This window comes from Barbus barbus (assembly GCF_936440315.1).
Source record: "Barbus barbus genome assembly, chromosome: 13".
NCBI classification, from domain to species: Eukaryota; Metazoa; Chordata; class Actinopteri; order Cypriniformes; family Cyprinidae; genus Barbus; species Barbus barbus.
This window is the reverse complement of record NC_136741.1, coordinates 581020-603930: the sequence shown is the minus strand read 5'-3', so window position 1 is coordinate 603930 and position 22911 is coordinate 581020. Positions and strand designations below refer to the sequence as shown.

The 22911-nt window shown below is 39.4% G+C and overlaps 2 protein-coding genes across 3 annotated transcripts; one reads left to right on the top strand and one right to left on the bottom strand.

Moving 5' to 3' along the window:
* Positions 1-6874: 6874 nt before the first annotated feature.
* On the top strand, positions 6875-8206 carry LOC306879195 (somatostatin receptor type 5-like; the record flags this gene model as incomplete). The annotated part of the gene is made up of 1 exon (XM_079431991.1): positions 6875-8206. One exon carries the CDS (start codon positions 6875-6877, stop codon positions 8204-8206), a length of 1332 nt encoding a protein of 443 aa, XP_079288117.1.
* Positions 8207-11056: 2850 nt separating this feature from the next.
* LOC306878844 (protein CutA homolog) lies at positions 11057-17685 on the bottom strand. 2 transcript variants are annotated; one of them, XM_079431405.1, is made up of 8 exons: positions 17385-17685; positions 17009-17071; positions 16655-16696; positions 15255-15403; positions 15026-15085; positions 14634-14679; positions 11768-11817; positions 11057-11554 (listed from the first exon to the last, which is right to left on the bottom strand). In XM_079431405.1, the coding sequence occupies exons 3-8, from the start codon at positions 16691-16693 to the stop codon at positions 11455-11457; spliced, it is 444 nt and encodes a 147-aa protein (XP_079287531.1). In that variant the 5' UTR covers positions 16694-16696; positions 17009-17071; positions 17385-17685; the 3' UTR covers positions 11057-11454. The 2 variants fall into 2 exon arrangements, with proteins under 2 accessions (XP_079287531.1, XP_079287532.1); XM_079431406.1 differs by lacking the exon at positions 17385-17685 and adding an exon at positions 16303-16333 and having other exon boundaries at positions 11059-11554; positions 17009-17030.
* Positions 17686-22911: the final 5226 nt, after the last annotated feature.

Genomic DNA, 22911 nt, shown 5'->3' with positions numbered 1-22911 from the left:
CATTAATATCTAGTAATATCATTAATATCTCACTAATATGTTTTCTGTGTGAATATCTATTCAAATGTAATTTATTTCTGTGATGCACAGCTGTATTTTCAGCATCATTACTCCAGTCTTCAGTGTCACATGATCTTTAGAAATCATTATAATATACTGATTTACTGCTCAACAAACATTTCTGATTATTATCAATGTTGAACACAGTTGTGCTGCACAATATTTTTGTGGAAACTGTGATGCATTTTATTTTTCAGGATTCACAGATGAATAGAAAGTTCAAAAGAACAGCATTTATTTGAAATAGAAATATTTCCTGTCACTTTTTATCAATTTAATGCAACCTTGATGAAAATAAAGAATAAATTTCTTTCAAAATACTCTTTAACGATATAAAAAGAGACCATCTGATAAAGTGACTGGTGCAAACTAAATAATGGCTGTTTTTGGTGTAAGACCAGCACAGAACCACCATAAACCACTCTGGACCGGGTAAAAACACACAACCCAGATAGCAAGCAACCATAATGTTAAGTCAATGTTGATGCATCAATGCTAGCTGTATTGAATTAATGTTACTAAGGGGTGTTGGTCCGATATCACTTTTGAAACCAACGACAATGATGAGATTAAAAAAAAAAAAAAAAATCAATGAAAATGTCATTGGATCAATGTTATGAAGAGATATTGGTTTAATATCACTTTTGCACCTGCAATTATTGTTGAAAGACAAGATTTCAACAAAAAATCAATGAAAATGTCATTGGATCAATGTTATGAAGAAATGTTGGTTTAATATCACTTTTGCACCTGCAATTAATGTTGAAACAATGGTGAGATTTCAACCAAAAAATAAAACTAAATCCATTGAATCAATGTTACACTATGATTGATTCTACATCACTGCTGTAGAATTAACACTGAAATAAACAAAAAGTATCATTGGTAATATCGCTCGATCAATGTTAATGTGATGTTGGTTTTAAATCACTTTTGTTAAAACATTTAAAATAAAATTGAAATGTCAACATAAAATACTGCTGTCATCAGTGGCCTGTAGCATGAAGACAGATGAACAAACTCAGAGTTGCAGAGTAAGTTTTGAGTTGACAAAACCCGATAAAGCCAACCTGGTTTAGATCAGGTTCAGCGGGCTCACAAAGCTCGATATAAATGCTCTCTGTTAACTCAGAGTTTGAAGCAGTTTGTGATTAACTCTGGAGCGCATCACACGGAGCGAGGAGAGCATCAGCAAAGTGAAGTTATTAATGTAATTTCAGGAGGAGTACGCCCATCTAATCCTCCAATTAATATCCGAGTATAAAACAGCCTCTTCCACTTCCGTTGTTAGTTCTTTCAGCAGCCCTCCACCTCCCCATCTCCTCCTTTATGCATATTTATTTAATGTATCCTTCTGTCTATAGGGGGCTATCGGAGCCCTCCACTGCAGACATCAAGCCAAATCCGTTTACCACTAATGCTAAGATTATATGGGCACACGAACTCGTGAAGCGTCATTTGGATTCACTTCTCGCGAGAGTCACCGCAGTTCACTTTTCTGCTGGAGATTAAGAGATGTCGTTGTAATAAATGTAATAAACTTAAATGCATTTACAAGGCAGGAATAAACACTTCTGCTGCAGCAAACGTTTGGCAGCAGAAAGAAAATATATGACTATGCAAAGGAATAAACTGCATTTAATTATTTATATAGTTTCATACAGAGCTCAAAAGGAAAACATATAAGTTTATTCATATACAAGTTGGATATATTAAAGCTTATATAAATTAAGCTTAAAATTAATTGCCACTTCATATAATAATTATAGTGTAAGTTGCCATGATGACGAAACCCGAAAACTCAGAGTTTGCTCAAACTAAAGATCATTGCACACTGAGTCTGAAATGTTTCAGTTGTTTCGTATTCCCATCCTTTCCTATCAAAATGCATGCTACAGATGCGAAAACGCAGAAAATCGAACCTGATCCGAATATTTTTTGACGGACAACAGTTTCGGAGGTGATGTGCAAACGTGATTGACACAACGTGAGGTCGTATTTATTTTTTAACGTGCAAAAATTTCGGACTCAGTGTGCAATGACCTTAAATGTGAACTTTCCTGGTTAAGAACTGAAACCGGCTTCGTGCTTCAGGCCAAAGGTGTATTTTTTTGTGATTGTGTTTCAGTGGAAACTGAATGGAGATCAGTCACATTCATCAAATTTAATACAGATTCAGGAATATGAAGGATAGCATCAAATACCAGATCATGGCGACTACAACTCAATGTATAATCTATGTCACAACTATCAAGAAGGTGCTTCTCATTTTTTTAATTGTCCATACTCATCTGTCTTCATCACTTACTAAAGGACAGAAGGCAAAGTGCCCTGCAAACAATGCGTAGTAATAGATGCAATGCGTGGGCTATGTGTTAAGTATCATATTCTTGCTCACGATCATGTCATTTGCACAACAAGAAATCTGTTAAATATTGTTTGAAATTTAATCAGAAAATTCGTAATAAATATTACTAAAGCAAAATGCATGCACTTTTTAAGAATTTAGAAAAATGGATGGTTTATTCAAATACTTTAATAACTTTTTTAATTAATTTATCTTATTAGATAGCATGTAAAACAAAGGAACAGAGAAATATTATGATAGATGCACCATTGTTTGAAACCCAGAGTCAGGCGGTTCAACAAACAAGACTACTGTATAGGATGCACCTGTGTTTTCTTCCTAATAAGGAAGCATGAGTTATATTACTGAGAAGTGCACATGCAGAACCAAAATGGGTGTTTGCCAATAAGTGCACATTTTCAAGCTCCAACTGGTGTTTTTCAATAATTTTTAAATAGACTTACTAAAATCATGAAGGCCCAGCCTGAAACCAAGCCCCATGGATGAGAGCAGATCGGCTAAAGCAATGGAAAATGCCCATCGTGTTTTGACACACGCCACTGATTGAGACACAGCCACTGTTGTTCTGCAGAGACACATGTCTGCATGACCTCGTGCTCATCAACTACAAATCACTGTTAGTTCAGTCTCACTGTCGACTTCCATCAAAATCAATGTAGATCCAACATAAACATATTAAACATTGAAATGTCAATCTCAGCCAAAATGATGGTTTGGATCAAAACTCAACACTGTATCAGTGTCACCATGCTATCTGGGAAACACTGCTACGAGGTTATTGAGGCTAATGTCACGCTGTAAAGCGTCTCGTCTCTTTAGTGTTGAGCTCTTCCACTGACAGTCATTGTGCTCAGATAATGAAAAGGTCTAATCTCACTCTCAACATGTGTGTGTGTGTGTGTGTGTGTGTGTGTGTGTTCATCTTCTTTTGTCTTTTATGGTCTTTCAGACACTGACCAGGCCGTTTCTATGGTGACAAGATGCCCTTCCCTTCACTTGTACTGAACTCTGTGTGTGTGTGTGTGTGTGTGTGTGTGTGTGTGTGTGTGTGTGTGTGTGTGTGTGTGTAAATCCTAGTCTTTGTGATGCACCATAAATCTTATTCACCAAGATTCATATTCATGCACACATGATGATGATGATGACGATGATGAAGGTGTTTGCATAGTTTACTGCCGCTGATGTCTCTTTGTGGACACAAACACTAGATGTCTTTCTCTATTGTGTGTGTGTGTGTGTGTGTGTGTGTGTGTGTGTGTGTGTATGTGTGTGTGTGTGTGTGTGTGTGTGTGTGTGTGTGTGTGTGTGTGTGTGTGTGTGTGTGTGTATGTGTGTGTGTGTGTGTGTGTGTGTGTGTGTGTGTGTGTGTATGTGTGTGTGTGTGTGTGTGTGTGTGTGTGTGTGTGTGTGTGTGTGTGTGTGTGTGTGTGTGTGTATGTGTGTGTGTGTGTGTGTGTGTGTGTGTGTGTGCAGTAATCGCCTTTAATGAGCGTCATCAAACAAGGTCTTTAACGTTTCTGCGTCTCTTTTAGTTGTAAATGTCAGTGGAGAAAATAATGCACAGAACTCTAGAGTAAATTACCGGAAGAGCGTTTAGATCATAATGGATGGAAGAGGTGAAGCTGGGTGACTTTTTACCTGCAGAAAGAGGAAAACACAGTCTGACGCATAAAAGAGCCACAAAAACACACAGGAGGGATGATTAACATCGCCAGTCCTTACGCAATCCCTGATTTACCGTCCTGAGATGTTTCTAAAACATCCATCTGTACGTGGGCATTAAAATCAGATTCGATTTATTCTCCTAATGCATGTTCCTGATCTTGATCATGATTTACTCATCCACTCTAAATTATAGTTCACACAATAAGTCTTTTCATAGTCTTGTACTGAAAAACCTTTCCCTAATCTATTGTTCCCAACAAATGTCTCAGTTGTGATGAAAAAAGTGTTAATTGTGGTGAATTTTGGCTATGTTGACTCAAAAACTGATCAGCTATGATGATCAATATCTTCCAGAACATCTGTAATAATGAGATGTCGAAATTATGACTTTAAAAGTTGAAACTGACATACAGAGTAATAATTATGAGTTAAAAAAAATTTGATAAAAATAAAGTCATTATGAGATAAAGTCGAAATTATGACATACTAAGTTCAAAATCAAAAAGTCCATTTTTGCCTTTTCATCTCAATTTCTACTTGTCATAATTTTGACTTTTAAAGTCATCATTTTATATGTTTGTCTCATAATTATGTATAATTTCGACTCAGTATGTCAAAATTATGACATTTAAAGTTGTATTTTGTTAGTATAATTAAGACATTTAAATAATTTTGACTTTTCATCTCATAATTGTGTCTTAACAAAGCATGATTTTTATTTTATTTTTATTTTTTGTGGTGGACATGGATTTCCATACGGTTGGGAGTTTTTGTTTGGGCAAACCATTTTTCAATGCAGATTGTTCTCATATTCAGGTTGGTCACGGCAATTCACTGGTGTTCAAAGTGATTATTGAGAATAGACCATTTACTTTTTGCCTAATGTTTCACTAATGTGACACAGTCCACAGATATTTATTCTAGCCAGTGACCAATAAAACATGATGTTTGAGCCTTTCACTGGGCTGGTCAATAAGCTCATGTTTTCTATTATTAATGATCATTCAGACTTTTCTGGCAGTACTGTTTATTGAGACGCATGAGTGTGTCTCCAGAAGCAGCGCAGCTTCACAATAGACCAGAATAAGAGGCAAAATAATGATCCAGTGCTTTGATTTCTGCATCATAATTGGTGTCGCTCAGTCAGAGGATGAACTAGAAGCAGCCAATGACATCTATACTTCATCTATATATTAAATCTCAGACTGTGTGTTTTCTTCCTGTGCTCCTAATAAAGTGTTTTTAGCTGGAGCCACGCGCTCGTCGGGTCGGTCTGCGCCGCTGCCGCTGCTGTAGTGCACTAATTATCCCACATTAGTGTTCTAGCAGAGACGCAGCTCAGAAACAACATCAGCCAACACTTCCTGACAGAACACACATAATCCAGCACCACTCTCTGTCCCTGCCGCTCATTTCCCACCCGGTCGGGGTCCAGGATCGCGTTCTTGTACCACAGACGTGCTTCTGCGCCGCTGTACTCGATTTATAACACAGGCTTCATGTTCATGTTTGAGTCAGTCGTTATATAGAAACAGCAATAATAAGACTAAACATTTAAGTCCACTTCAGTTCTAGTGTGTTCATTTGCTCACATGCATATCGCTCCAAACCAAAATGACAAAAGATCCACACATATTTACACAAATTTACATCACATGCAGGAAAAGTGTTTGGCATTACTTTAATTTCTGTGCATCATATGACTTCAGGAGTCCTACTGTAGCACACACTGTAAACAGGTTGTAATTTTACAGAGGAAAACTGTAAAAATGCTGGAGTAAAACCTGTTGATTGGTAGGCTATTCTCTAAGTTACCTTTCGAAATGCATTGCTTTAGATGCAATTTTTCTGTCAAATTTATGTTTTTTTTGGAAAATATACGTGGTTATTATTTATATAAATTGATTTTTTTCTTTATATTTTCATTAATGTACATTAGTTTGTTTTCTGTTATTTTGTTGATGCATTATTTTAGTGTCGTATGTGTTACTCTGATGGTGTTTTGTGTGAGTATGACACTGTACACTATCTATGAGTATTGGCCATATTTTATTAACAGGCCACTTATGATTAACTTAATATTGTGATTCTTTTACTCAGAACTGCAAAATATAAAGTCAGAACTGTGAGATAAAACCTTGTACCTTATGATGGAAACAACAAAGATGAAATGTAAACTCAGAATTTCAAGAGAATTGTGAGATATAAACAAAAAAAAAGTCAAAATTGTGAAATTTGCAGTGTATTACATGTAATTGCAAATATGAGAAAAAAGTCTGAATTGTGAGATAAAAAGTTGCATATTACTTAAGTATATATCACTTAAAGGGACTTCAACCAAAAATGAAAATTCTGTCATTAATTATTCACTCTCATGTCGTTCCAAACCTTCAAAACCTTTGTTCATCCTCGAAACACAAATTAAGATATTTGTGATGAAATCCCAGAGCTCTCTGACCCTCCATGACAGCAAGGATCCGAACACGATCAAGGCTCAGAAACGTAGCAAGGACATCGTTAAAATAATAGTATCTTTTGAAAGTGAAAGTACCAGTTTTTTTAGTGTATGCACTACTGCGAGGATGTTTTTGGTCTGGTTTAACAGTCACTGTTTGCTTTTGTATGGAAAAGTCACACATTTTGCCAGGATCATTTTTGGGTTTAATTATTTCTTTAAATCTGTCTGTCTTTGTAGACCCATTGAGTAACCATTATTCTGTCTCACTCATAGATCAGATGGGCATCAGTTGATCACTGGAAGACTCAATCTCTCTTAAACCCATGGAGGTACATCAACGTCTTTCACCTCCCTCCACCGCAGAAGCTCCAGTCTGGACTAATGCCTCCTCCTCATCCATGATTCCCAACCAAACCTTCCCTCCTCCGTTTCTCCTTCCAACAGAGAACTGGACCGATGGCAGAACTCCGGATCACGCGCCGGGAGTCGCCGGGATCCTCATCCCTCTCATCTACATCACTGTGTGCATCGTAGGTCTGATCGGAAACACTCTGGTCATCCACATCGTGCTGCGATATTCCCAGGCGGAATCGGTGACTAATATCTACATCCTGAATCTGGCCATCGCAGACGAGCTCTTCATGCTGGGCCTGCCGTTTCTCGCCGTTCAAAACGGTTTGCTCTCATGGCCCTTCGGATCCCTGATGTGTCGCCTGGTCATGACTGTAGATGCCATCAACCAGTTCACCAGCATCTTCTGTCTGACGGTGATGAGCATCGACCGCTATCTGGCCGTGGTGCATCCTCTCCAGTCCTCTAGGTGGCGCCAACCAAGAGTGGCCAAAACGGTGAACGCCACCGTATGGGCCGTTTCTTTCGTTGTGGTTTTGCCTGTGGTTGTGTTCGCTGGAGTTCTGCAGGACGATGGGAACTGCAGCATTGTGTGGCCCGAGCCGGCAGAGGTTTGGAAAGCGGCTTTTATCGTATATACGGCGACCGTTGGGTTCTTCGGTCCTCTGACAGTCATCTGTCTCTGCTACCTGCTGATCGTGGTTAAAGTGCGCAGCTCCGGACGAAGAGTCCGCGCCACGTCGATCCGCCGCCGGAAGTCTGAGCGCAAGATCACGCGAATGGTGGTGATCGTCGTGGCTGTGTTCGTCTTCTGCTGGCTGCCGTTTTACGTCTTAAACATCGTGAATCTGCTGGTTCTCCTGCCAGGCGAGTTCAGAGGGCTGTATTACTTCGTCGTGGTTCTTTCGTACGCCAACAGTTGCGCGAATCCCATTCTGTATGGTTTTCTGTCGGATAACTTTAAAAGAGGTTTCCGGAAAGCCTTGTGCAGATCCTCCAGACGCGTGGAAAACCAGGATCAGCAGCAGGGGACGGGAATGGTTGCGTTACCGCTAGAGGAGATCCGAAGAGAACATCTGAAGTTGAGCGAAGTAGAAGAACACAACGCAGACCGAGAGATGACGAAACTCCGGAACGGGGTTCACGAGGACAGCGCTGCGGGAGGAATGGATGGGCGGTGTGAGCGCTCCATCAGCCCGACCTCTGACCCCACAGCTGTCCGTAATGGAGCGCGGCGGACACACAAACACCTGCCGGAGAACAGTGATGATAAACGCTCCGTCCTGGAGATCAGCTGCTTGTAATGTGAAATATGAATGTTCATTTATGACTATTAAATGCACCACCCATTCAACACTGCTAACTGTGACCAATCAAAAAACACAACCTTTGCTCCTGTTCTTTATTTGTATGTCCATCTGTGCTGAAACTGATTGTGTTTACATGTACACCAATAATGTGATTTATAGTAATTAGAGTTAGGACTTAATCGAGGTTTACATCACACAAGTAAACCTCTTCACTCCTACACTCTACACTATTTTTACTGCCATTATTGTTCTCTCTTTTGCATAAAAATCTTGAGTCAAGAAGTTCCAGATGCCAAAATCAGACTTTATTGGTAGAAACAAGAAAGTTGAGATGCCTGTAGATCCACTAACAATTGCATTTGCAATTTTTGTTCATAAAGTACTTTCAAACCTGTATAGCCAGTGAGTAACCAAATCACATATCAACTCCCTAGCAACCGCCTGAACACCTAGACAACCACATAGCAACTACCTGAACACCTAGACTACCACATAGCAACTCCCTAGCAATCACCTGAACACCTAGACAATCACATAGCAACTCCTTAGTAATTGCATGAACAGCTAAACAACTACATAGCAACAACCTGAACACCTAGACAACTACATAGCAACTCCTTAGCAACCACCTGAACACGTAAACAACCACATAGCAACTCCCTAGCAACCACCTAAACACATAGACAACCAAAAAACAACTTCTTTGTAACTGCATGAACACCTAAAAAAACTACATAGCAACCACCTGAACACCTAGACAACCACATAGCAACTCCCTAGCAACCCCCTAAACACATAGACAACCAAATAACAACTCCTTAGTAACAGCAAGAACACCTAAAGAACTACATAGCAACCATGTGAACACATAAACAACCACATAGCAACTCCCTAGCAACCACCTAAACACATAGACAACCAAATAGCAACTCCTTGGTAACCAAAAAAAAAAATGAACACCTAAACTCACTAGCAAACACCTAAAAAGTCGCCCTCCATTTATTTGCTACAGTTATTAAACTCTTTGGCTTTTCTTTAATGGTAGTGCCCCAACTGGTCTATTTAAAAAAAAAAAAAAAAAATTGTTTATTAAAATCATATACAGAGAGCATACAGCATGTAAACCAAAGAGAGCAGCTGCATATCGGACCGTTTGGTGACTGGTGCCGTTTCGTCTTTATTGTTTTCTTCATATCATTGAATTGCTGAAGTGAAACAGTGCAGATGATAAAGGCCTGAAACATAAATGAGGCCTACAGTCTCCTGATTTCATTCATACATTCCAGGTTATAAAAATGTACTATATGTATTAAAACTTTATCATATTATTGACATATCCCAATGCAGTAATGTAGTAACATGAAGTAAAGTTTAATCGCAATATTGCCTCAATCTCATGATAGTCGCATTATGAGGGTGCATGTGCTGAAAACCTAGGTCAGTGGTCGGCAACAGACGCTCCGCTCACATACTCTGATCGGACACTGCCACACAAATGTGGCTTTTTGTTGATGACTCGCAGGATTTTACACAGAGTAACAGCTCACTACCAGTTACAAAATACACTGGAACAGTCAGTCACAGGAAATTCTGGTTGCATTTTTCATCAATTAATATCTTAAATGATCCTTTGACTATGTTCTGGCCCGCGATCTAGTGGTGAATTTTCTTTTTTGGCCCGATGCCAAACTTACATGCCGACCCCTGACCTAGGTATTCATGGAGCAGGAAACTGGAAAACATCAGTATGTTTACATGCGCTAATTTCCGTCAATCCGAATGAATCTAATCTGATTTCAGATTCTGAAACTCTAAGCATTGCGATCTGATTCATGTATTGTTTTACATGTGCATTACATGCATTCTGAACAAAGCTCCAGTGCATGCACAATGAAACAGTCGATGCGTTCAGAACTGGAGAAATCACTGCGATAATGTGACTGGAGCTACCTCGAGTATTGTTGGTTTGGCTTTTTTGGGAATTTGTTTGTGTCTCTCCTCCACAGTTCATAAGACATAAAGCATATGCAAGCACGCATCTGTGCACTGTGCAAGGTATTTCTGAATCTGATTAAGAAAATAGTTTCCAGTTTCGGGATTGTTTCAGGTGTACAACAGTCCTTTAAATCAGATCAGATCAAGCTCGGTTGAATCATTTGAGGTGTTTAATGTGTTTCAGTCCGATAAACAGATTATTGAGAGCTTGTAAATGTAGTTAGTGAATCAAGAACAGTGTTGGAAGAATTCCTGATGATTAGGATTGAGATCCTTTGAACAGATCAACATATATCTCTGTTCTTCAGCTGAAGGGCAGAAACTGCAGCCGGTGACAGTGTGTGTGTGTGTGTGTGTGTGTGTTTGTGTTCACTGACATTTATGAGCTCAAAGGGAACCCAGAGCTGCTCTTCTCCTCACACAGATGCGCTGAATGAGATGCAGTGAAGCGTCTTACATGAAAAGCTATTGTTGATAGTTACTCTCCTGGAGCGCTGGCCTGTGATTGGTCACTGGTGTGCTTTATTGTTTGTATATAATGACTCTAGACCAGGGGTGGGCAGACTCGGCCCTTCCAGGCCACTTTCCTTCAGAGTTTAGCTCCAACCCTAACCAAACACACCTGAACCAGTTAATCATTGTCTTCAAGGCTACAGGCAGGTGAGTTTTATCAGGGTTGGATCAAATCTCTGCAGGAAAGTGGCCTGGGTTTGCCCATCACTGCTCTAGACTGTATAATTGACCACTGACAGACAGTCTGATCGTTTCCTCCATCGCTGTGCTTGTGTCATGTCTCTCAGATCACCACACTCTTTCTGCTCACAGAATAAAATCATTTACACTCCTAATCAATAATTCATCTCCGTTTATTGATTTGGTATGTACTAGTGTTTAAAGTGTGATCATGTATCAGGGTTTATTTTGCAGTAAGTCTCTTAACGTCACTACTGTGTTATTTTTAGTGAGGTGAACAAAAGACTTGCTTTGACTCAAACACACCCACACACCAAAGATCCAGAGCAATCTGTAACCTTCAAGAGAAATACTGAGATAAATGAGACACAAACACCTGCATTCTGCTGCCAGTAACCTTTTAATACAGATCAAACTGTGCAGACGCTGGATCTGTTATATCAAACTGTTCATTTGGAACTAAATCTTTAACATTCGCTTCCTGTAGTTGCAAAGTATATTGTATGGTTTATAAAAACAGAACTCAAATGATGAAAACATAATCTGATCCAGCTTCACTCGGGCACGATGTCTCCGATCCACTTGAGATACGGCGGGTTTCCCTGATCGATGGGTAAACTGATGACCTCGGCCACTTCATACGGATGATTTGACCTGCGGAGAAAACAACACACTCACCTTTACTCATTCAACACTCTGCTGTATTTGTAGATGAAAGCTGAAGCTAGCAGAACCAAACACAGCTGCAGAAATGATGACGGGTTTCGTCACTGATGTGTCTGGACAGATAGACTGTGATTATTCTGCTTCTGCATGTAGCAGAGAAATCCTTCAAATAAAACCAGAGAGTGTTTTTGCAGCTGATACCGGACATATTCAGCAAGAGCAGGGATCGTTGAACTTCTCGTCTTAATCATCTAGAAGAAAAAAACATGTAAACACACGAGTTCTTCAATAATATGTATTTATCACACCATGATACAAGCTCTAAAAATGCACATTAGTGTACATGAATACATATAAATGAATGCAATTTTCCACCATTGTTGTGTTGCCATATATTTCAAATATCTAAATGAACAGGATTCTTCTCTTTTGTGTGCATTGTTTTCTGAAGATTGTCTAGTGAGACAAATGTCTTCAGATGTAGATCCTGATTGCAGATCTGCACATTCATTATGTCTCCCTTATACAAGGTTTTTAGAAATATATTTCATAATTTATGGTGAAATAAAAAAAATAAGGTAAACTGAAGGGAACACAATACAATACAATTAGCATGCTCTTTAAACGTAAATGTCTAGGGTGCGAAAATGAGTGTTAGCAACACTTTTGAAAATACAACTTCCAACTGAACTCCATTTCTTTTTAATGCATTTAAAAAAAAAAAAAAGCTTCTTAATGTTTAAATATCTCTGCTCCAAACCACTAGAATATGAAAACTCTTACTGCACCTTCTGATCAAACTGCAAATAAAATGCTGTTCTTTCTCAGTATTTGTGTCTTGTTTTCCAGTGCAAATGTCTAAAGATTCTTAAATCAACTGGAGTAGCAAAATGACAGAAGATTTTTTGGTCAGATTGACCAAAATGAAGCAAGTTTATGATTAAAACACAAACAAATATCGGTCTCAGAAAAATCAACTTAATTCAAAAGGAAAATAAGTTTTTGTTCACCACTGACACATTTAGCATTTACAGTAAATGCATCTTGATTTAAGCATGTTTAGATGTTTGGAAGGCAAGACAAAAATACTGAGGAACAGATAAAAAATTTTTCTTGCAATACATGCAACATATAATGACATAACTTTATGAACGTTTATGAATGTTCATGAACTAAGATGGCGCCGCTGATGGCAGCTATTGTGCGTTGCTCTTCAGTGTTTGTACTGTTTTTGTTTGTTTTTCCTGTTTTTTGTTTTTCAAATGCGATCAGTTTTACCAGGGATGACCTGCTGAACATTCGGCAGAACACAACACAAAATCTTTTTGGGACTGCACAACATGGGACTGCACTTCATCCTGCAGCATCTGGACAGACCAGGGACTTATGTGAGGATCCTGTTTGTGGACTTCAGCTCCGCTTTTAACACCATTATCATGGAAACCCTTCAGAATAAACTAACCCAGCTCTCCGTCCCCACCTCCGTCTGCCAGTGGATCAACAGCTTCCTGACAGACAGACAGCAGTTAGTATAGCTTGGTAAATTCACATCCAGCACTCGAACCATCAGCACTGGAGCTCCTCAGGGCTGCGTACTCTCCCCACTGCTCTTCTCCCTCTACACCAACGACTACACATCTAAAGACCCCTCTGTCAAGCTCCTGAAGTTCGCAGACGACACCACACTGATTGGCCTCATCCAGGACGGTGACGAGTCTGCTTACAGACAGGAGGTTAAGGAGCTGGCTGTCTGGTGCAGTCTCAACAACCTGGAGCTTAACACACTCAAAACTGTGGAGATGATCATGGACTTCAGGAGAAACCCCCCTGCTCTCCCCCCACTCACCATCATGAACAGCACTGTGACTGCAGTGGAGTCATTCAGATTCCTGGGCACCACCATCTCTCAGGACCTGAAGTGGGACATTCACATTGACTCCTTTGTCAGGAAGGCCCAGCAGAGGATGTACTTTCTTCGCCAGCTGAGGAAGTTCAACCTGCCACAGGACTTACTGAAACAGTTCTACTCTGCCATCATTGAATCCATCCTCTGCACCTCAATAACTGTCTGGTTCAGCTCAGCTACCAAATCTGACCTCAGAAGACTACGGAGGGTAGTCCGGACTGCTGAGCGAATCATTGGTACAACCCTCCCCACTCTCCAAGAACTGTACTTATCCAGAGTGAGCAAAAGGGCTGGTAAAATCACTCTGGACCCCTCACATCCAGCACACTCCCTCTTTGAACTGTTACCGTCTGGTCGACGCTACAGAGCTCTGAGCACCAGAACGGCCAGACACAGGAACAGTTTCTTCCCTCAGTCAATACATCTCATGAACACTCAACAATAAACGTGGAACACACAACTATAATACACTATCCATTCACCACACTCACTTATTTTCTCATTTCTAATTTGCACATACTTGATCTGTACAAACATAGTTGTCTATATTATATATTGTGTTTTTGCTGCTTTATACATTCTATCTGGATATTTGTATATTATTCTTTATTATCTGTCCTGTTGCTGTCTTTCTGTTGCACTGTGGAGCTTCTGTCACTACAACAAATTCCTTGTATGTGTAAATATATCTGGCCAATAAAGCTGATTCTGATTCTGATGTTCTGCTCTGATTTAAGAGCTTTTAGGCCTTGTGTGGAAGGGGACCAGGACTGAAAACCACTCACTACATCATTCCATGAACATGTTTGAAAGAAATGCAAATAAATCCAATCAGGAGTCTGAAACGATTTCATGAAAATTAATTGAACTTTCCAACTCAAACAGTGTTTTTTCTTAAAAAATCTTAACAACAACATGAAGAACTCCAATTACATGATATTTAGAAAAATGTAATTGACAAATAAAAAGTGCAATAACCGTGACTATATTCACAATGTTGTTTGATGTTTTTATTGCTCAATCACTGATGGAAGCATGTCGTCTTTGGGAGGTTTGGGAATCTTAATCACATCTCCATGTGTTTGTCAATTCATTTTCTTGAGGCTGAATAATAAAACATGATAAATAAAGAAATATAGCAGAGAAAGAGCTGAAACTGACCAGCAGAACTTCACTGTCCTCCTCGATCTTCCCCTGCCACTCGTACCTGCAGCACACACACACACACACACACACACACGTTTGTTTCTGTGAATAGTGGGGATTTTCTATAGACTACTATTTCTCTCACATCCACACTCTCTCTCTCTCTCACACACACTCTCACACACTCTCACACACACACTCTCTCTCTCACACACACACACACACACTCTCTCTCTCTCACACACACACACACACTCTCTCTCTCTCACACACACACACTCTCTCTCTCTCACACACACACACACACTCGCTCTCTCACACACACACACACTCTCTCTCTCTCTCTCACACACACACACTCTCTCTCTCACACACTCTGTCTCTCACACTCTCTCACACACACTCACACGGATGTGATCTGCGGGATGATGTTCACACACGCTGCCAGCTTCTTTTCCACAATTCCTCTGAGGACAAAAACACATAACACACACTAACACGTTTCACTGGGGATATATTCATTTAAGATCAATTTTAGTTGCTTTAATTGTTCAGTTGTTTCAGTTTTATTTTGGTACATTAAGTTGAAAATGAAAAATGTCATAATGTAAGTGTGTGTTCTTCAGGTGTGTGTACCTGGCCAGCTCTTTGGCCACCGTGTCATTGGGGCAGGTGACGAAGGCTGCGGAGTGTGTGCCGGATGAATACGAGTCTGACGCCATCGAGAATGCTCTCAATCCCAGCCGCTGCAGCACCGGCAGCATCAACACAGCCAGCAGAACCGACTGACACACACACACATCACACAGAGAGAGAGAGACACACACACACACACACCACACAGAGAGACACACACACACATCACACAGAGAGAGAGAGACACAAACACACCACACAGAGAGAGACACACACACACCACACAGAGAGAGACACACACACATCACACAGAGAGAGAGAGACACACACACACACACACCACACAGAGAGACACACACACACATCACACAGAGAGAGAGAGACACAAACACACCACACAGAGAGAGACACACACACATCACACAGAGAGAGAGAGACACACACACACCACACAGAGAGAGACACACACACACACATCACACACACACATTACCCAGCATTAACAGGGTTATTCAAGAAACTCCACACATCATCAGAACTGTCAATCATCTCATCACAGCAGTCAGTGTTGGGGAAAGTTACTTTTAAAAGTAATGTATTATAAAATTACATTACTGCCTAAAAAAGTAACTAATTTTGTTACTTAGTTACTTTTTATGGAAAGTTATGCAAAGTACATTACTTTTGCATTACTTTTTCCCATGTTTGTTTTTAATAAAAAAAGGTATATTTCTCACACACACACACACACACACACACAGACAGACACTCACACACACACACACACACACACACAGACACAGACACTCACACACACACAGACACTCACACACAGACACTCACACACACACACAGACACTCACACACACACACACAGACAGACACTCACACACACACACACACACACACACACACAGACAGACACTCACACACACACACACACACACACACACACACACACACACAATACATCACAAACACAGGAACTGTTACTTATTCGAAAAAGTAACTCAGATATTTCCTTCTAAATTAAGAAGTAATGTGTTACCAGTGTTGGGTGTAATGTAATGACTTTTTCCCTGAAAAAGTAAAGTAAGGGATTATGCTTATGGTTTCTGTAATTTAATTAGTTACTTAATACTGTGTATAGACTGTAGAACATTTATATACAATAAATACAATAGTGGATTTAACATCAAAATTTAAAGTCTAACCTTAAAATGCATGCTTTTTATGTTTCCTTCTCACGTTAAATACTTTGGTGAGTTAATAAGAATATTGAAAACACTTCAGTGTGTAAACTAGTTGGTTATTAGCATGAATATTACTGGTGTATTGAGTATCCGCTCTTTCAGCAGTGTGCATGACTTCACTAGTTATTATAAAAGAGTCTCACTCACCAGACAGCAGAGTATGACAGCAGACAGGTCCGATCTCATCACCTGCACAGGTAAAACATGCTGATTATACCTCTTCTACTCTACATTCTCCACGCACACACGCACGCACGCGCACGATGAAGAGCAGCATGAAGCGCGTGCATGAGTGACATTAGAAATACTCTTATGATGCTTTCATTGAGTTTTTGATCATGTTTGGAAAACTTGCACTGCGAGTAAATAATGACAGGTGTTCATATCGTGTGAATCTGATCATTAAACACTGAGCTCGAACTGAACTGTTGTGCGCTTAAACGCTATTTATTCGTCATTAGATCCGCATCTGAATGAAGAAAACAAACACGTTACGCTCACCTCGCAGCCACCGATCTGCCGTAAAGCGTCCGCGACTGTCGTGAGACATCAGCGCCAGAGCCGCTGTAAGGAGAGACTGCAATGTCAGAACAAAGAGCGTAACGCTGCAGTAAATCGATTAAACTAATGAATTATCGAGACAAGAAAATATAGCCTACGGATTAAAAAAAAAAAAAAAGATAATTAAAAAGATAAAAAGGCAAAACGAATATCCATAATACGTTAAACCTTTGCTTTCGTTAATTAATATTCCCTGGATATTGTTTCTTTTATTTTTTTCTATTTCCTTTGATGCTACTATGATTATAAAAGTGAGTACATTTTATAAATCCTCTTTATGTATATTTATGTGTGAATGTTCTTGTTCTACATTTACATTTAAAAAGGCCCACGTGATCCAAGCTGTCCAGTACGCTTCCGCTAAAGACAGAGCCGCGGATGTTGGTGTCTCCTCATTACAGAAACATCTCTGGCAGCGGAATTCTTCATCTTCTGCTTTGTATCTAAAATCTTCACAGCCATATTTTAATATTAACATAATAAAAAAGTGTGTGATATTAAAGAAGTAGCGCTTAGGCATCAAAGGCACTCATAAAGGAATTTAATCATAAAGGACGCACATGTCGTAAACGGTGCTGTTAGCGGAAGTTGCGTGCGTTCTGCGTCACAGATCAACTGGTGTCTTCCGGCGGAGAGAGAGCCGAGTTCCCGCCGAAAGGTAAACAAATAAAATAAAATAACTACAAATTAAAATGTTGTTTCTATTTGGTTTAACAATCGCATAAAACTTCAAAGAAGAATATTTGGCTCCGACACCAGCACACTTACTATTATTTCAACACAACTTTTGTTTTATTTTTTTTAGCGCAGAAATATAATTAAATACAGAACATATGAGCAGAATAAAAATAATAATTATTACAGAACCCTTCTATAATATGAGATGTATCTTTTGGAGGAGACTATTTGAAGTTATATTAATAATAAATGATCAGAAGCTGGGTTTAAATGGAAGGTTTGTGGATATAATATAATAATAATAATATAATATATAATATTTAAGTTACTCATCAAACACATAAAGTTTAGGACATCATCTAACTCCTTCATTAAAGACAGTGCTGCTGTTGACCAGATCTGATGCAACTGGATCATTGATAACTAATATTATTAGATATTAATTAAATAAACATCCACTTCTTAATAAACAAGTAACGTGTTGCATGAAGTCATGATAATAGAAGTTATTTAAAAATGCCCGTTTTTTTGGTTAGTGTGTGTGTGTGTGTGTGTGTGTGTGTGTGTGTGATTGTGTGTGTGTGTGTGTGTGTGTTGTGTGTGTGTGTGTGTGTGTGTGTGTGAGAGTGTGAGTGAGTGAGTGAGTGTGTTGTGTGTTTGTGTGTGTGTGTGTGTGTGTGTGAGTGAGTGTGTTGTGGTCATGTGATCAGCGGTCAGTGATGACTAGTCCACTGCGCAGACTGACGAGTGAAAGAGACGCAGGAGCGTGAAGAGAGCAGTGCTGATCTCAGTCTGAGCGGCTGATGATGGATCATGAGTCTGTCCTGCTGAAGCATGTAAACCTTCTCCTTCTACATTCATGTGTTTCTGTGATTTCAGACGAGCAGACGGTGACGGAGCATCTCCAGGATCAGAAGCGCAGCCGTTCAAACCTGCATGAACTCAAAGCACTGCTCTTATTAGCTATGTTTCCATCCAAAGTTACAAATTAAACTTGGAAATATCGCATAAAACATTTGCGAATAAAGCACCGTTTCCATCCAGTGAGTTGAAGAGAACCAAATCATCACGTCCTGATTAACTTGCACTAAATATCCAGATTTAATTTGCTGCAGTAGGAGGAGGTACTGTATATAGTCATTTTTGTCTAAAAAACTAAAAGTGCTCATGTTATCTTATATTCGGAGTCTGCTGTTTAGGAACGCAATTCTGGGAGTTAATTCTAATGAAGCAGTTTGCTGAAGCATTTCAGATGCTGTGCATGAGATCGGTTTTTATGCTGTCCTGTTGCATAATTGCACATTTAGGAATTTATCCGGTAAAAGTGTTTCCATCGTAGTTTATGCGCATGTTTTCTTACTGGATAACAAATTTATCCTACTTGGTTGCATTTTTAGAATTTCCATGCATCTTGCCGTTTCCATGCAGCGCTTTTTTAAAACGCACATAAAAATAGGTGGATGGAAACATGGGTAATGTTATTTTTGTCATTTCACTCAAAAATGCATCACAATATGGATGTATAATGCTGTTTGATGAAGCCAAGTTTATGCCTCATTATGTGAGCACTGGTTAGTTAGGATCATGTTAGTGGTTTGTGTTTCTGTTAATAAAGCTTCTGACCTGATTGAAATATTCAGGTGTTGTTGACTCTTTAAGATCTCAAACCTTCTGCTTGAAAAGATCTTCAGCAGTTCAATTCTCTTCATGATTTTACCTTCCTCCCCTTTTTTTATTTGGTGTTATATGTGTTTTCTAAATATTTATCTTCTGTAAAGCGCTATATTGAGTGTTTTACTTCCCGTTATTAATCTGATGTCTGTGCTTGGATGTTATCAAGGCACAGAGTTCTCCATCAATCTGTTTTTATCTGAGGCCTCTGTTTAAAAAGGTGTGGGATGTTCAAAGGAAAAAAAGGATTCTGAATTCAGATTAGATCACTAAATCCAATCTTGGCCCGCGTCCCAGTGTGCATACTATCCATCCTAAATTATATGTGATAGTAGTTATTTTCAATAATATTTAGGGCAGATAAGGTGGATAGTATGCACATTAGGACGCAGGGCCGGTTTTGATCTGGAGTAAATCCTCAGTTTGTGCTGTTCAATATGTTTTAGTAAGATTGGGATACTGATACTGAAAATTGATTATTCTGATCCCAGCAGAAGGGTGGATTTCAGGATCAAAAATGTAATAAAACTTAAAGGTTGTGTGTTTTTCTTTTTTTAAACTACTTTGGCACAATCATCAGAGATGGAGCAGTCAGAAGTAGTTATGTGTGTAAATGCAATGCAAAACATTGGCATCCACCCCCCCGCCCCATTCATTTTTATTTTTTTTCTCCATCAGCATGTCCCTTTAGGGGCTCCGTAGAGCACTAGTAATCCAGATTTGGAAATCTGAAAAAGTGTGTATCTGGATGGGGATCCAATCCAATTTTGCTTTGAAAAACCGGCACACAAGTAAGATCCTGGATGGCGAAACATGGGATTTCCAAATCCAAGATGCTGCAGAAGCTTCAGTGTGTCTCCAGCAGAAGGCAGCACTGATCCTCCAGCCTGTTCCTGGATCAGCATTATTGTCCAAAAACATAACCCTACCCATAATTTATCCCTAAGATCAGAGGGAAATGATAGTTGAATAACACGGGTGTAGAAGCACCTGACTCTGGTTGTAAGGCTAAAACTGACATTTTCTGTGAACTTATCTCTCGATTCTGATTGGTTGCTTGGAATGATCCAGGAACATGTTGCACTCACTGATGTCCAGGTGTGTATCTTTTATTCAGCACTCGCTGTGCAGTTATTACTGTTTCTTTCTCACATTCATTCATTTATTAGTGAATTAAGAGTCATTCTGTCATCATTTACTCACTCTCTTTTCACTGTATGACGTCTGCAGAATGCTAAAGAATAATATTAAATAATGTTCTTCTCAATGCATTGACATGTGGACCGTGTGTAAGATGTCTTTAATAATAGCTTTAATATTTTTAGGCAGGTTCAGATATTCTGCTTGTTTAGTATTCTGTAAACTTGATCTTTCAAGTCTTGATTCTTGTTTTGTGAAAGCGCACACACACACACACACACTGAGTCAAGGCTGCTGATGTGATGTGAGCGCAGGCATGACGCGCAGCAGACAGGTGCAGTGAAGGACACACACACATGAACACACTCTGGCACATGAATGACTGAATGGATGCTGCGCAGATGAAGATGTTCCCATGGAAACTGGAGAGTCAGCACATCTGCAGCTGCATGTATGCTCCAGTCAAACTCACACACACCTGCACTCACATGTTCAGCTGACCGTGTGTGTGTGTGTGTCAGCATCATTTTCATTTATGCATTTATCAGAATATTTTCTCCAAAGCAGCTTACGTTGCATTGAAGGCACATCAGTTCATGCATTCTCTGTGAATTGAACTTTGACTTTAGGGTCGCCAGCACCATGATCTACTGTTTGAGCTGCAGGAACACTTCAAAATGCTTGATTTACACTTCAAACTTGAGCACAGACGCTCTCATACACACTCACACACTGACTGAGAGACACAACACTGAAAGTCAGTTATCAATGATGCTGAGAGGAATTAAGCAGACACTCACACACACACACACACATACACAGCTGTTTGCTCGGTTGCTGTAATCCATCTAATAGCTGCTGTGAATTGTGTGTTTGATGACAGAACGAGCAAATAAACCAGCATGTGAGAGCTGCCAGATACTCTGATTGAACCACTCACACACACACACACATACACACACACTCACACACACACACACACACACACACACACTCACACACACACACACACACATACACACACACTCACACACTCACACACACACACTCACACACACACACACACACACTCACACACACACACACACACACACTCACACACACACACACACTCACACATTTACTAAATAGAAACGTTCTATAGACTTCTATTGTTTTTATATGGAGCTAATTATAATTACTGTAATCTAACCCTTAATGAAAACTGACTGTGTTTTTATATTACATTTGTATCTGATGTTTTCACTGTTGAGATTTTGTAAGATTGACCTCACTTCTGAAACAGCAGAGAGTCTCATTCTTCTTTTGTAAAGGAATTTTACAAAAGAAAACATGATGTAATGTTGCTGTTGAAAGTGGTTTTTAGGCTATTACTGTTACAAAGAACAGTATGAAGGGTTTTGCTAGTTTTAGTGCATTTTGGATGTGAAATAACTGCTGTGCAAAGATGAAAACTGGTTAGAAGAACAGTGAGAAGAGTTTTGATAAAGAGAGTATTGAGAAATGAGTTCTAGCAATTAAAAAAATTGAATTATATTAACAAAAGTTATTACATTAACATCACTGTAGATCAGTCCAAGAGACTTACATTTGTCTTTTTTTTATTGTTTTTTTTAACTAAGCACATTTATAATTAAATTTATATAGATAGATAGATAGATAGATAGATAGATAGATAGATAGATAGATAGATAGATAGATAGATAGATAGATAGATAGATAGATAGATAGACACACATATATAGCATATATATATATATATGAAGCCCAGAAATTAAGTAACGTTTACCTTTTATTGCATTATTTACTTTCAGTTTATGTTCTTCTGTTTGTCAATGCATTTTATAAAAAACTAAATCATTTTTTTTTTAAAGTGATTTTATTCGATGCAAATTTGATATCCATATTTCTCCTTCATTCTTCTGCTTGTTCAGTCTGATGTTGATGGTGTGTGTGTGTGTGTGTGTGTGTGTGTGTGTGTGTGTGTGTGTGTGTGTGTGATGTGAGACATGGAGACATGAGGAACACAGACACATCAACTGCAGCACCATCAGCCAGAGTCGCAGCCAATCGCGAACCTGCTTTCGCGTGACGTCACTGCATTGTATTCTAAATTCATAAATCTTCTTGATCTCTGTGTGCCGCACTGGCTGCTGCTCGGCGCGTCCTGCATGTAAAGTGTGTCCTCTGCTCTGCTCTGGAGCACCGATGGCTCCTGCTGCCTCGCTTCTCTCTCATCCTGACCTCTCTGAGACGATCTGAGCAGAGATGCAATGATTACAGTCCAGCTGTCTGTCACGAGCATCACGCGTGCTGCTGACATGTAAAAGAAGGTTGTGCTGTGATGCTCTCAC